The sequence below is a fragment of the Andrographis paniculata genome, unplaced genomic scaffold (genome assembly GCF_009805555.1).
Source record: "Andrographis paniculata isolate CXL003 unplaced genomic scaffold, ASM980555v1 Contig51END, whole genome shotgun sequence".
NCBI lineage: Eukaryota > Viridiplantae > Streptophyta > Magnoliopsida > Lamiales > Acanthaceae > Andrographis > Andrographis paniculata.
The window spans coordinates 723,359-739,714 of record NW_026137586.1 but is presented as its reverse complement, the minus strand read 5'-3'; the positions used below and the strand labels follow the sequence as shown (position 1 = coordinate 739,714).

The 16,356-nt window shown below is 33.9% G+C and overlaps 2 protein-coding genes across 5 annotated transcripts; one reads left to right on the top strand and one right to left on the bottom strand.

Moving 5' to 3' along the window:
* Positions 1 to 71: 71 nt before the first annotated feature.
* LOC127253704 (pyruvate kinase, cytosolic isozyme) lies at positions 72 to 5,200 on the bottom strand. Its single transcript, XM_051278422.1, has 3 exons — positions 4,792 to 5,200; positions 2,234 to 2,695; positions 72 to 1,204 (listed from the first exon to the last, which is right to left on the bottom strand). Exons 1-3 carry the CDS (start codon positions 5,035 to 5,037, stop codon positions 392 to 394), a joined length of 1,521 nt encoding a protein of 506 aa, XP_051134379.1. The 5' UTR covers positions 5,038 to 5,200; the 3' UTR covers positions 72 to 391.
* A 5,344-nt stretch (positions 5,201 to 10,544) lies between these two features.
* LOC127253835 (TATA-box-binding protein 2-like) lies at positions 10,545 to 15,942 on the top strand. Of its 4 annotated transcripts, none has more exons than XM_051278614.1 (10): positions 10,545 to 10,759; positions 11,189 to 11,292; positions 12,545 to 12,632; positions 13,042 to 13,113; positions 13,724 to 13,774; positions 14,120 to 14,164; positions 14,261 to 14,353; positions 14,687 to 14,788; positions 14,895 to 14,968; positions 15,651 to 15,942. In XM_051278614.1, coding segments are annotated over exons 2-10 (606 nt in total). In that variant the 5' UTR covers positions 10,545 to 10,759; positions 11,189 to 11,212; the 3' UTR covers positions 15,652 to 15,942. The 4 variants fall into 4 exon arrangements, with proteins under 4 accessions (XP_051134571.1, XP_051134568.1, XP_051134569.1 ...); XM_051278611.1 differs by having other exon boundaries at positions 10,545 to 10,767; XM_051278612.1 differs by having other exon boundaries at positions 10,545 to 10,775.
* The last annotated feature ends 414 nt before the right edge of the window (positions 15,943 to 16,356 follow it).

Sequence of the window (16,356 nt, the reverse complement as noted above, 5' to 3'; positions counted from 1 at the left end):
AATATTTTAACACCACCAGTATAATTCTCAACAAAATCCTAATAATTAATTTGAAACAATAAAACAAACTCTAAGTAATAAAAACTCAATTTTCTTTCAACACTCCTATAATGCAAATGTAATAATAGTAATGTCGATATGTTTTCCATTGAGCAGTCTCACTCCCCACACAAAATAAACAAATTAATCCAAGCCAAAAAACACATAAAAAGGTTCGTGATCTTCGAACAAATAATCCTTTCATATTAATCATAACAATCGATCACCCTTTATTCCTCGTCATCCTGAAAAAAACCGCCTGAACGGAGCCGGCCGGCCGGACCGCCTGAACGGAACTCCGGCCGGTCGGCGGTGCGACGCTGCCGTTATCATTTAACAGTAGCTGCCGTTATCATTTAACAGTAACGATCTTGATAATCGACGCCGTTCCGATACGGTGAAGCGCGACAACAGCATCCCCGACTTTGCACAGCCCCTTCGTCTTCGCGTGCTGAAGGGCGAACTCGAGCGCTTCCTCGGTCGACTCTTCGTGCGACGCCTTCGCCGATCCCGCGCAGAGAATCGGAACCAGACCCCGGAAAATCAGGCTGTGGCGCGCCGGCGATTCGTCGCTGCACGACCAATCGAATGAGTCGGTCTGGATCTCCGGGACCACGACTGACAGTATCGGCATGCCCGGCCGGTATTTCGCGACCAGCTTCGCGGTGCTCCCTCCCCGGGTCAGGACCAAAATCAGCGCTGCTCTTGCCGAGTTCGCCGTCCGAACGGCCGATGACGCAAGGCTCTCGAGAGGGCTCATCGGGACCGGCGCGTTCGCCATTATACGTTTAAACACGTCGCCGTACTCGATCGTGCTCTCGGCTTCCATGCAGATTTTGGCCATTGTGCGGACGGCGAGATCAGGATAAGCTCCCGCAGCCGTTTCGCCGCTGAGCATGACACAGTCGGTTCCGTCGAGGACGGCGTTGGCGACGTCAGTGGCTTCGGCGCGAGTAGGCCTCGGGGATTTGATCATCGACTCCAACATCTGGGTTGCGGTGACGACGGGCTTTCCTTGGATGTTGCATTTGTAGATCATCACCTTCTGAGCCAAGAATATCTTCTCGATCGGAATCTCCATCCCTAGATCACCTCTCGCCACCATAAACGCATCTGAATTCGCAAGAATGTCGTCGAAATTCGCCACGCCCTCCTGATTCTCAACCTAGTAAAAAAAATCGAATAAAAGGCGAAGATATTCTATGTCAATATTTCAAGGCCTTAACATAGACAAGAATTCAACAACATCCGATGAGATTCAAACTATCTCCGACGGAGGATAAAATAGAGTTTTCAGAATTCACCTAATGTGTATCAAATTTGAAAGCAAAGCAAAGCATGCGACAATCCTAAATTGGACATCGAATGCATCAAGAATGTATTCATGAATTTTCTTAAGGATGGCTTAGGGCTCAAGTTGCTCTTATATTTTCGAGTGATAAATGAAGGGGTCACGACTAGAGTTGTAAAACGAATTGAACAGCTCGCGAGCCAAGCTCGACTCGGCTCGTTTATAAAGATAAACGAGCTGAGCTCAAACTCAAAAATTATTTTTTTCATAAACTAGCCGAGCTCGAGCTCGTAATATATAGTATAATTTTTTTATATCAAAATTTTTACATTTATCATTAAAATTTGATTTTTTTATTATAAAAAATTATGTATAAAATTAAATATATTTAATTTATGTATTAAAAAATATATATAATATGTATAAAATTCAAGCCGAGCTCAAGTTCTGACTATTCGAACTCGAGCTTGAATTTGAGCCTAACGAACCACGCTCGAGCCACTATTTTGGTTCGAATTTTTAACGAGCCGAGCCGAGCTTATACCGTTAACAAGTTCAAGTCGAGCTTGAACAACCGATACTCGAGCTCACTCGGCTCCACAACAGCTCTAGTCACGACATAAATTAGAAACATGGGGTAAAATAAAGTACGGCAAGATTGACATCCTTGCATTGTACTTTGGAATCATTCCCCTTTTTTAGTAAACTGATCATACTCTCCTAATAGAAATCGGAAACAAGGGTTATAGTAGGGGTAACATGAACTAAGGATGCTTCGATGTTTAACCATTTTCTATTGTCATTCAAGTAGTGCTGAAATTTATGTACCGAAATTTTAGATACCATTTCTTTATTTCACTGCAGTGAACCCATAAAAGAAGGTATTGATAATTTGTTACTGACCTTAGACATGAGAAGGATTCTTTTAGAATGTTCGCCCAGCAGCTTCCGAACCTCCACCAAGTCAGAGCCTTTACGCACAAATGAAAGAGCAATCATGTCAATTTCGTTCGGAACCCCCCATTTCAAGACATCTTCCTTGTCTTTCTCTGTCAGAGTTGGGAGATCCACGATGACACCAGGAAGGTTGACATTCTTTCTCTCACCGAGAACTGCAGTGTTCTCACAGCGGCATCTTACCAAGCCGTTTTCTTTGTCACAAGACAAAACAGTGAAGGAAATTGTGCCATCAGCGCAGAGTATCACGCTTCCTGGCTTTACATCCTCGGCCAGCTTTTTGTAGCTCATGCAGATCATTTTATCGTCACCCTGGATGCTGTAATCTGTGGATACGGTGATCTCTTGGCCCTGTTTCAGTTGGATGGGTTTGCTATCTTTCAAGAACCCAGTTCGAATTTCCGGACCCTGTTACAAATATGGAGAAAATAAGCCATCTTTCAATCAGTAAGGCATGGAAGGCTAAGGGGAAAGTCTTTTCAACTAACTGGTCAGAAATCGAATGAGATGCACGAGGCGTGGAGATTGATTTACCATGGAAATACTAAAATGATTAAACCCCAAGACCATAATGAAACGGAAACATTTTAATTACGAAGGAATCAGGTGGAGGGAGTAAGATTTAATCTAGCTATTACAATATGCATAAATAAGTTGTAGCATATATAGAGACACCTCGGGAAGTAGTGTTAGCTAAGGGAGTGTTCTTATATCAAATTTTACCCAATTTCTACTATTTATCAATTTTTTTCACTTCAAAAATATCAAACCAAACACATATTTTAGTATTTTTTATATTATACTAAAAATCAACTTTACATTCAAAAAAGTCGCATCAATACTTATTTATATCACATCATACAACTATTCAAATTCAAAATTTTTACTATTGAAATCTCAAACCAAAATCCAAACCCCCAAACAAACACACCCTAAGTAGACCTTGACGGAAATAGAGGTTCGTACAATTTTACATATGCTGCTGCAAAGAAACTAGGAAGGCATGAAAATAGATTATCATACTAACTCACTTTACAACGAAGGCTTTCAAGAAAGCTTCACTACATACTAATCTATTATCTTCATGAAGTGGAAATGGTCTGATAAAATCAGACGAAACCTCTTACATTCTTTAGAAAATAGATTTGATCAGAATATGAAAATATTTAGATGCATTTTACCCAATATATATATATATATAATTTAAAATGCCTAACTCAAAAAATTCACATAGATTCTCTATTATGTAAGTAAGCAAGAAAAAACTTCAAGAATTCAACACATCAATAGTCATTCCTACTAATGAAACTGTATACCTTGGACGCTAAAATAGCAACCTTATATATAATTATTATATAACACTCAATACCAAATGAAATACATATTTCAAATAGAAACACTCACCATTCATTATCACTCGAATCAATAGAAATAAGCAGTAATCCAACACAAAACGCTTCAAAATTTCAATTAAACCCTGAAAAAATATTTTTTGACTAAAAGAAATTTGATTTTGAAAAGTAGTTGAAATTTGGAAACAGTTATGTGGATCGGGCAAAGAATTTCAACCAAAGGGCATTTGTTTGATAGTTGAGAGACCGGCAGTCAACTACTAATTTTAGTTCCATGACCAAGTTTTGACATGCTCTTGAACAATTTTAGTAGATGTCAATAATGTGATTCTCAAGGCGTCGATGATTCTTATTGAAATAAGGTTGGACAAAAGTAGGTTAATCTTCCTAGAGAAAACTTAGAACTAAAGATAGATTATCCTGAACCCTAATGGGCACATAATCCAGACACGTCTTTCTATAGGAGAAACAATTTTTGTTGCTATCGACTATAACTGCAATTTTATGTAGAGGGAACACTCTGGAATTGTGTTAGTTCTTAAAACAGTAGGAGTTTTTCATGGAAAAGAAACCATAGAGGACTTTGTCCTCTGATGTAAAAGGGAAACATTTGCAAATCACATGGTTAGCTACCTACAGCTTCTAAGAATGTTGAAACTCGGAAATTCTCCATAACATGTTAGAACAAAATCATGAGAGCAATAAACCAACAAGAAATTCATACGCAAGGGCTGAATTGAAGAAACAAATTTCGGAGTGCAATGTAAGATACACATACATATATATAGATGTAGATACACATATATATATCACAGAATAAGATCTGAACTCCCAGTAACAATTAGATTTACACATGACGCTGTTAATTTCAGTGTATTCCTAATTAAGACGCCATTGACGTGAATCGCAAACCCTCCTAAGTATTAAAGTTCTATGCGACACACTGCAACTCAAATTCAGGCAAAAAAATCACACAAATCTGATGGAGTTTCAACTACAAATCGCAAATACCCCGCGTCAATCAGCGCAAACCACCGATAAAATCCAAAGCAGAATTAACGAAATCGGAGATAGCGCGGACTAGAAACAGGCGAAAATAAAGCAAACACAAATTAATTTCAAATACGTGCGGGAAAATAGGAAGGGGAAGACCTTGGTGTCGAGCATGACTGCGCAAAGGATGCCGGTGTTCTCCATAGCCTTGCGGAGGTTATCGAGAGTCTCCTGATGGTACTCATGAGAACCGTGAGAGAAATTGAATCTCGCGACGTTCATCCCGGCCTGGAGCAGCTTCTCCACCATGGGAACAGAACGAGAAGCAGGACCGAGCGTGCAGACGATCTTGGTCTTGGGACGCATGACCGGCGCAACCGCTTGCCCGCCGTTGGTGGTGTCCATGGCGATCTGGATAGGATCCGGCGGCGATGGATGGAAATCTGGTCGAGATTGAGGAAGAAGATAGCGATTGCGCGGCCCGCCGCCGTCGATGTTCTGCTCCGGTGGTCTGTTCTGCGTGGGGAACAAGTCAAGTTTTCAAAGGAAAGTAAAGAAGTCTGAATATAATATGACCAATAAAACGAAAGCTTATGACTTTACAAAACAAAAATAATACAGTAGTAAATAATAAATAATCAAAATTAATAGCGGTTATGGGTGAGTTTAATTGTTATAACTTTTAACTGATTTTACTATTTTGATTTTTTTTAAAATAAAAAATCAAATAAAAATTTTAATTTTTATTTATTATATTATATTATATTTAATTTTATATTTAAAATATCACATTAATATACGGTAAAAATTATTAAACTAAAACATATTTAACAAATATAAATTTAATTTAATTAAATATATAACATACAACATCATAAATAACATAAATAACGTAGGACTACTCAAAACTTCTTTATTTCTATCTCTCTCCTAAAAAATAAATATTTTTATCTATATTTTTTTATTTACTTGTATTATAGAAGATTTTATTATCTACAAAATGATATCCATATTATATATATTTTTTAATTACTATATAATTTTTAAACATTTACACATATATTTTAATTTTTTTAATCATATATATTAAATTTATTTTAAAATTATAAATATTTTTAATTATACAAAAAAATAATATAATAATATCATAACTAATTATTATTAACTAATTAAATATTATCACTGTAAATACCATGTCCCTAATCAAATAGTTCAATTCCGATGTAACGGAGGAAATATATATTTATATTATATTAAATAATTATTTTAATTCTAAATTTTATTATTGACTGATAGTTTGATTTATGAGCTATGTCTAGAATAACAAAATAAATTGGCCAAATTGTTCTTTAGTGTCGTAAGCATATATTGGCAGGTACATGGAATACTAAATTAAAAATTATTTTTTGTGATCTTATTTATATTTTAGTCTCAAGTTGTATAAAAATGATTTTGTAAATATTTACTTATTTATTTATCTGTTTTTGCACAATTGATTTCCTTGTGTTACGCAAGCTAGCATGTCGAAACATATGTCTGCAGCTTAAAGCGACATTAATATAATATATAGAGTGTGTTTGTCTGTGGTTTTAGTTTTGGAGTTTTGATTTTTTTAATAGTAAAAAATTAAATTTGAATAGTTGTTTGATATGATATAAATAAAAATTAATATCATATTTTGAATGTAAAATAAATTTGTAGTATAATATATATAAATAAAATAATTATTTGATATGTTATTTAAAAAAAAATAAAAATAAAAAATCTTTGAATAGTAAAAAGCTACCATAAAACTCAAAAAAAAAACGCAACTAAAGATTTTTAAAATAAAAAAATAATAATAAAAATTGGACAATACAAAATAATAATAATAATAAAAAAGTAAAAAATAAAAATTTTGGAAAAATACACCCCAAATATTGAAATTATATATAGAATTACATACATGAATGTGTATGTTTTTAGTTTTTGGGTTTGAATTTTTTAATTGTAAAAATTTGAATTTGAATAGTTGTTTGATGTGATATAAATAGAAGTTGACGTAATGTTTTGAACGTAAAATAAATTTGTAATATAATATATATATATATAAAATAACTGTTTAATGTTGTTGATATTTTTGATCCAATCCAATACCAAGTCCAATTAACCCAACTCGTATCTAAGGACCTGATCCGCACTAACTTTCCCTTTCCTTCTAATGAGGATCGCGGTTGAATTCTGATTTTCTCTCTCTGGTTCATCTTCGTTGTTCTTCTGGATAAGTTTGGGGGTTTCATTATTCGCCGAAATTACAATCGTTCTAATTCGATTCATTCGGTAAGTTGTTCATCTGGGTGTTCTTAGGTTATTGGGGAAATCTGTCTATTATTGTTTAGGGTTCTAAGATTGAGTCCGTTGGTTTAGGGTTTTGTTTGGAGGCAATTGGGTTAGTCCCTAAGTGTTAGTCATTAGGTTGTAGACTGAACCGTCAAAATAGTTTTTCGATCGACTTTTTTGAGTTGCTTGGGAATCGCCGAAAAAAGAAGAGAATCGCCGAAGAAATTTGCTGGAGTTCGCTGGAAGTCTCTACCGGAGGAGGGAGACGCCGCCGCTGCTGTTGCCTGTTCGTTGCCAATGGAAGCCAACCGCTGCTGCCAAGTCCGAGGATGAATTGTACATGATCTTCAACAGGGAGTGTTTGGTTACTTTGTTCACTTTGTTTGTTTGTATTATGTAAAAACACAACAAAAGTGATATTTTTAAAGAGAAAAATAATATGAATAATAAAAATACGTGATAAAATCCAAAAAGAACACAATAATCATTAAAAGTTTTTAGATAAATACGATACTTCATTCGTTTGAATTGTCCAATTATAAAGTAATAATTTCATTAAATATCTCATTTTTTTTTATAAATATTTATGTTTTACGGTCATATTATTGCTTTTGTAGCAAAATGTAAAGGCAAAATTGTATTTAAATTATTTTTAATTATCAATTACTATTAAAATATTATTATTTTTTAAATTTTATGTTAAAAATAAATGTATAAAACGAAAGGGAATATATTTTTTTTTATATAATGTGAGAAAGTCACACTATAATTGTTGCGGGTCCACTTGTCACGGATCCACACGCATCATTAGACTATCCCTTGTGGAATATGATATTTTAAAATATATTTAATTTATATTTGTACAAATAAATTATTAATAAATTTAAAATTTGAGTACTAATTAATCGAGATTTTTTTAATAAAGGTAATTCATTTTTAAAAAATTGTAATATATGTATTATACCTGTTAATTTCTTACTTGTACATTAGCTTTTGTTTTTGAAAAAGAAATATTATTATTCAGTTTTTACTATTTTTTATAAATATATTTTTATTTAAAAAACTATTTAAACTAAATATTAATTTTATTTTTTCTTTTAATATCAATTGAGCACATTCTTAAAATGCAGATTCTTTATTCATTAGCTTTTCAAATTATATTTACTTTTTATTTAAACTCATTTTATATATTGCCTTTGTTTTGTGAGATTGTTGAAAAATAAATTTTTTAATGTAAAATATAAGAAATTGCATAGAAAATATAAAAATAATAAATATACGTAGTATATTAATTTTTTAAAAAAAATGTGTAAAAAAATTATAGAAAGAACAAAAATATTGACAAATACTCTAAAAATAAAATATTTATATTAATAAACCCAGTTTAAAATTTTATTGGGTTTGTTCACATTGTGCATAAAAAATATAAATGTATACACATATTAATATAACATTATATATATACATGCTTTATTTACTTTAAACAAATTACCAATTTCAACACAAAAATACAAATTTTTATATCTAATATAAAAAATAAAGTAATAAAAAATATATAGTAAACAAACAAAGTTTGCCCCTTTTTTAACTCGATTTTTATTATGCATTAATTTTCTTAAAAAATATCAAATTATATATATTTTTTATTTTTTATATTACAATAAAATTTAATTTTACATACAAAAATCAGAGTCATATTTATTTATATTGGTTGAGCACAAATAATAATAATAATAATAAATAATAGCAGATTATGGATGAGTCTGAATATAAGCTAAACGCCCAGAAGTCGGGCAAAAAGAAGTCGGACAAGGAAGGATGATCGGCCGATACGGAGGTCAGGCACGGAGATCGGACGTGATAAGGTCGGGCAAATAAGAAGTATCGGCAGACGCGGAGGTCTGTCAAGACGAAGGTTGGGTAGAGAAGAAGTATCGGAAGCGGAGGTATGTCAAGACGAAGGTCGGACAAAGAAAAAGTATCGGCAGACGCGGGCAAAGAAGAAGTATCGGCAGACGCGGAGGTCTGTCAAGACAAAGGTCGAGCAAAGAAGAAGTATCATCTAAGGAGATAAGGCAAACAGAGCCGGTCGGTTGGTTCGCTGTTGGATGGTTCGCAGTCGGTTGGACCGGTCGGATGGTCCGTAGTCGGTTGGCCCGCGGTCGGACCAAATGAGGTCGGACGGAGGACGGGATACGGAGGTCGGTCGAAAGAGAAAGTCAGGCGAAGAAGGACGGCTGATACTGCGGTCGGTCGAAAGAGGAAGTCGGGCGAAGAAGGACGGTTATTACGCAGGTCGGACCAAGTGAGGTTGGACGAAGAAGAATGAGACGGACGATACGAGGTCGGACAAGAGACTAGATGATGGTCGCTTGGTGGGGCGGCCAAGGATTCGTTTGGTCTAGCGATCAGTTAGTCTCTGGATTGGTCGGTTGGGTTATGTGGTTGGTGAGTCGGTTAACATACGTGTCAATAGAAGAAGACTTTTTGGACGGTTGATAGCGGTTGCTGTAACCGACCAGACGGCGGTTCAAACTGTTTTTTTAAAGGGTTATTTAAGGATTCGGGTCTGTTCTGAGAAAACATCTTCAATCGACATCAAATTCGAGAGAATTGCTTTCGGAGATCACCACTTCAGTTTGTAGTTTTATTTTTCCTATTTTATTTATATATCCGTGTTTAGAGATTCTAATATCAGACACTAATTATATCAAATTCGAAGATAATTTCCAATTTTCAGATTTTACTTTTTATTGTTGAAAAATAGCATTAACAATATCATATCAAACAACTTTTTTAATTTTAATATTTAAAACCGCACACTAATTTTAAAACAACAAATCAACACACATTGGGTGTGTTTGTTTGAGGAATTTGTATTTTGGATTTGAGATTTGAATGATAAAAATTGTGAATGTGAATAGTTATACGATGTAATATAAATAGGCGTAGATGTAATATTTGAATGTAAAATTGATTTTTAATATAACATAAAAAAAAATAAAAAATAGATTTTTGATTTGATGTTGTGGGGGAAATTGAATGAATAGTAAAGTTTGAGAAATATTCCCCAAACAAACAAACCCTTAAAATAATTATATTCATTATTAAAATAATTAAATTAAAATACAAAAACACAAGATTGTAAATATCAATTTGGACCGACCCAATAAGCTACATTCCTCGTACAAAATTGCCAAAAAAACTACAAAATAACATATTCCGGCCCAACCCAAGATTGGCCCTGAACCGGAAAATGGGCCGAGCCGGGTAGTTCTTATAAATTTCGGCCCGGCCCAATATTGGATCAGTATTTATTTTATTTAAGGAAAAATTGAAATAGGCTTGAATAATTGAATCAGAAAAATAAAAAAGAATAGATTTAAGATTAATATCTTCTTCAGATGATTTTGAAAAAAAAATAATACTAAATCTTGAATATATAATTAAAAGTAATTAATTTATTTGCTAAGTCAAATCCAACGGGAAGATACAAGATAAAGGTGAGGGGTAATTTGGGCAGAATATTACAAGGGTAGGGTTGTAATTTCGCATCAACTCGCGTACATTACCTGCGCCCTCTTTCCCGCAGCAGACAGATTTCTCGCATCCAGCTTTCTCCCTCTCTCTCTCTCTTCCCCTCTCTCTATAAATCTCTCGCCCATCATATATATATGTATTTGCAGCGCTCAAATCCTATATAAAAGATGCCTTGTTTAAAATTTGTATCGCTCTAATCACAGAATCTTGTCTTCGGTTGTGAATTCCTCCAACGGCAGTGAGACATATAAAACCCTAGATCGATTGAGTACGAAGGTCGTTAGGTCTCCGATTTTATGTTATTAATTTTGGCTTGTGATTCTTGTATGCGTGTTTGTTCATGCCTGCTTGCTGTATGTTCGAATTTGGCGGTGTTGATTTCGCGGGATTATTATGCTTTTGGTTTTTGGCGGGTGGGTGGGAAGGGGTTCGTTGCGGTGCTGAGATTTGATGGTTTTCTTTCTCAGAAGGGTGGAATCTTGGCCGGTTGATGGCTTGATCTGTTCTTTTTCATATTCTTGTTTTGATTTTTTTTGTTTGATCGAAATTCATGAGCAAATCTGTGGTTCTGTTGATTTGTACAGAGAACCCACTTTTTTGTCTTGTTCTTCTTCATCTTCTTTTTTATTTTATCGTAATCATTATTATTATTTTTTTAATCTCGTAGTCATGAACAGTGGGTGAACATGTGTTACAGGCGGATCGGGGTTGGAGGAATTTGATGGCTGATCCCCAAGGTCTGGAAGGGAACCAACCAGTTGATTCTTCTAAGCATCCTTCTGGAATAGTTCCAACTCTTCAGTAAGATCATGCCTTCACTGTCTCAATGATGTCTAATAAAAAAAGATATTGTTTAGTTTCAAAATCAGTATTGATGATGTATGATGATTAATTTTAAGATTCTGAAATATTTCACATGGTGTTTTGAGTTCTCTATCATTGTCTGAACTGTTATTACTTGACTGGGAATGAAAAAGCATGTAAGCAACATCCCAAGTACTCTACTCATTTTAAGTATAATTCTAAAGAAAAATGGCTACAAATGTGCAAAGAGTATAATTGATGTAATCTTTTGATGATTGCAAGCAATCACAGTTGTTGGGGTGAAGGGGTTTAATGGGATAAAAGGAACCTTAGTTTGTGTTTTTACTAACCTGAACTAAACATGAGATAGAAGCTCTGTTCTCAATATAGTGTACATGAGAAGGAGATGGCTTTGGTTCTGCATCCTAATAATGATCCCACCTAGTGAAGTGGAAATTCTATAAATAACAAAATGGAAATTCAATGTGCCTGAGATATATTATCTGCAAATTGAAGATGAGTGAACCATGACTATTTTTCAGTGATTTTTTGGTGTACATCATTGAGTTATGTTGTGTTTGCCGGAAGTAACCGTCCCCAAGGAATTAATGTTTGCCTTGGACTTTGCCTTTTGTCCTGTTGTCAACCCAAACTTAGCCTTGCTGTTGTTGTCTATGCATACTATACACGGTTGAGAATACAACAGGAATGTGTTAGTTGAGGTAGTTAAATGTATATTGCTTCCATCCAAAGTTGTTAATAGCACCCGTAGTGCCACTTTTGCACCCGTGCATAGAATTGCAGCAGTGCGGATCAGATCTGAAGTCTCCAATTGGGATGTATTGAATAGTGAATTTTTTGTCTCAAAAGGAAAATGAGTAGTGATCTCATTGTTTTTGTTTATATGACTACCTATGATAGTAAACTTTGTTTAGTGATTTACTTGGAATGATGATTATGGGATAAGTTTAGAGTTTTTTCTTGCACATTATGATTGTGCTAATAATATATAATATTCTATTAACTATTTATAAAGGTGTATTGTTGGATTTTTAAATAACGATAATAATGCTATGCACTATTCTGCTATTGTTTTGGGGCTTGGCCGCTATTTGAAATCGACAACAATGGTCCCATCTTGTAGAAGGGATGTGTGATTTTGTTCTGTGAAAGTGATGTGTTATATGCTGTGTTGTACATTTGAGTTGCAAGATAATGTGCTAATTTTTAACATTTTTTCTGGATGCAGGAATATTGTGTCAACAGTAAATTTAGAATGCAAGCTAGACCTGAAAGCAATAGCATTGCAGGCCCGAAATGCAGAATTCAATCCCAAGGTGTGCTAACCTGATACAATATCCATGATGATTTATGATGTTCAGGCCTTTGATTATGTTTTGATGGTGTAATTTCGTTCATCAATGATGCTCTGAGCAATACTTGTAGCTGTGTCAGGCAGTCAAATCTTCTAATTTTGTTGTATGCTTAGCTCCATTTCATTTTCTAAATGTATCCTTATTGTGCAGCTTTGCTTTATTACTTGGTTATTTTGCTGCTAGGATATCTTAATTAAGTTGATCGTTAACTTCTATATTATGCCTTTTATGAACATCGTCAGCAAGTGCATCTTGTGTGTTGTGTAGTTTATCATTTCTGCTTATCTATGTGTTACCTTAAAGATCTTAGATTTATAAATTTTCATCATTAGAAACAATTGCAAGCTCTAACCTTGCAATTGGCTTCCAGCGTTTTGCTGCTGTAATCATGAGGATTAGAGAACCAAAAACTACGGCATTGATATTTGCTTCAGGGAAAATGGTAAGTTCTAAGGGTATTTTGGCCATCATTTGTGACTTCTAGACATTGCTTGTGCTTATATTTTCTGTTCAAAAAATTAATAATTGCAGGTGCTATGTATATATCAAATATTTGTATTATGTTCCATCCCCTAAAGTTTACATATTTTAGGGTTGCAAATAAGTTGTCTACTTGTGAGCTTCTCAAGCTTGGCCATGAAACACTTGGCTTGTTAGCTTGCAAGGTGGCTCGATTTTTTAATAATAAGATTATTCAACAACTTAATTATTTCTATATTTATTTAACGACAAATAATCATCTTTTATTCCGCATTGTTGAAAGTCTGGTTGTTCTGAATAGATATTAAAGACACTTGGTTTGTTTGGTTGCTTGTATTAGGATCCATAGTATTACGATTAGCATCTTCCTTAGTAAAAATTTGATGATCTACTAGTACACCTAGCTCAAAGTTGAGCTAAAGCCTGAGGCCTAGAAACTGAGTCTAGGTCAGCTTGTTTAGGGCAAAGCTCTACACAGCTCAACTGATATGGAATTCTATGAGGTGATCATCTGCAAGACTTACATATACAAGATGGTTTTTCTCAAAATGTGTTTTTCATTGTTCCTTCAGGTCTGTACTGGAGCCAAGAGTGAACAACAATCGAAATTGGCAGCCCGGAAGGTACAAATAATTTTATGTTAAAAACATGCTTAAGATTTAGAGTCTGTTTCAAGCTGGAAGACAATAAGCAAAAACAATGGGATCATTGCTAAGTTTGTAGATAGATAATGAAAGTTAATTAGATTTAGCATAGTAGACAATTGTATGAAAAAAAGGAAAAGAAGAGAGAGATGCTGACTTTTATGAGTGATGCTGACGGAACAAAACATTACTCGAGAACCAGTGTTTCTTTTAGTTTACAAATATGAAATAGATGAATAACATCAATTAGGGAAGTCATTTATTCATGTTAAGACATCTTTTATCGGTGGCTTCAATCTGCATTTGCCTTTCCATTTTCTCCAGTATGCCAGAATTATTCAAAAGCTTGGTTTTCCAGCAAAGTTTAAGGTGCTTCTCTCTGACCTTACCGATTATTTACTACTACAATTTTTACTACCTTGTTTTATAGTTTAATTTCATATTTCATGTCTATTCTTCTTCTAGGATTTTAAGATACAAAACATCGTTGGTTCATGCGATGTAAAGTTTCCGATTCGACTTGAAGGCCTTGCCTATGCGCATGGTGCCTTTTCAAGTGTGAGTGGTTCTTTTCTTGCGTTTTGATTTTGTTCATCTTTTGCACTTCTCATTTGAGTTATGTGGTTGTGGCCTAGTTCCTGCCAATTAAAATGAGCACCTGAAATATACTTAATTATGAAATACACATCTCTCAAAATATATGGTTTTAATTGGTTTGTGTTTTGGTTCTTTTGAATCAAATTTGATTTGCAGCATTTTGCATCTATACATTTCCTTTCTTGACGACTTTTTATGTAGTTGGCATTAATTCATAGAAAGATTTTAACTGTGTTAAAATTCTTAGTTGATATTCTGGAATTTATTTTTAATATGAATTGGTTGTTGCTTTAGTACGAGCCCGAACTGTTTCCTGGACTAATCTACCGGATGAAACAACCAAAGATAGTCCTACTTATTTTTGTCTCCGGAAAGATTGTTCTTACAGGCGCAAAGGTAGTAACTCCATGCCTAACAATATTGGTTTTTGGTGTGGGGTTCGTTTCAATATTTTTAGTTAATTTAACATCCTACGTTGTACTATTATCTTGTCGATGTGCAGGTCAGAGATGAGACTTATACTGCATTTGAGAATATATACCCAGTTCTTACAGAATTTCGGAAAGTTCAGCAGTGGTATGCAAAATGTTTTTCTTACTTGTGTTTATTTATTGCCTTTGAAGCCCTGAATTTCTATCGGGTTCTGATTTTAATTTCTGGCCTGATCCAACCAACCATTGGGATTCTGTTGGTATTGCAGTAATCATATATTTATTGCATTTCTACAAAAGATATTTTGATGCTTTCTGATCTCTTCTCTCGGGTTCGTTGCCTTCGTTGAATTTCATGGAAATGATCTTGGTGTTGAATTTTTTGGAGAACATAATTTGGAACTTTTTTCTATACCAATTGAAGAACTTAAATATAAAACAAAAATTTTAAAAATACATTAGTCAAAATGATCTAGGAATTTAAGAAGTTTTAATACTATGCGTCTCATTTAGCTTGCTTGCTATACTTTTGGCGAAGTATTCTATGTGATATAATTTTGATATATATTTTGTTTATCATTTTGTTTAATTGTATATGGAATGGTATAAGTGAAAAAAATGTGTTTCAAAAAAATTTGTAAAAATCTTGGAATATTCGAAATTAGAAAGAATAGTGAAAAATTTCAGGACGAAGGAGTATGGTCATATCATATTATTTGTATGGGATTGGCGACTTTGTTCTCCGGTTGCATTCATATGTTATGTTCATTTAATCGGCACTTGTATTTCCACATATCTTTAATTATAATCTCGTTGATTGTATGTAGATCTATTGAAAATTTGGTTGATTTGGCTGACGGAAGACTGATGAATTGCGCGGGCGCAGCATGTTAGATGAAATGTAAATAGGCTTGGAGGGATTGAATTGGGCGTCGGAATATGAATATGAAGTTGTGATGGAGCAAAGGGTTGGTTGGTTGTGAGCATTAGAAGTAGAATTTACCGTATTGTTTCCAAGGAATGCCTCTAATTTGTAGACTCTACTACTATACTAATAAGTGACATGGCTGTGTTTTCTTGAATTGCAATACAATATAATACAACGGAGAATTTTAGGTAGTCTTGATTGTTAAGAAATGTGTAATTTTCATCGTTGCTTTTTAAAATATGCTATTTTTTTTTGTGTCGAATCCAAACTGGGATGGGCTAGCAGCACGGCTCGATTTGCGATCGGCTAAACTATTTTGTCTATTTTTAGTTTTACCATCATGTCATAGTGTAATGTTTGTTTTTGTTTAAAAAATTAATATATATATATATATATAAATTGATTAAAATTTAAATATTAATTTTAAAAATCGAGCAAAAGCTAGACACAATCCGATTTTATGAGCCCAGACCTTGTTTATTAGCATGCCAGATCTATATTTGGAAGTCCAAATTATAAATATAATTCTTTTTGTACTAGAAATAGTATATATATATATATGTTTAGTAGCTTAAAAGAAAGATACTAATAAACCATATTTTCTC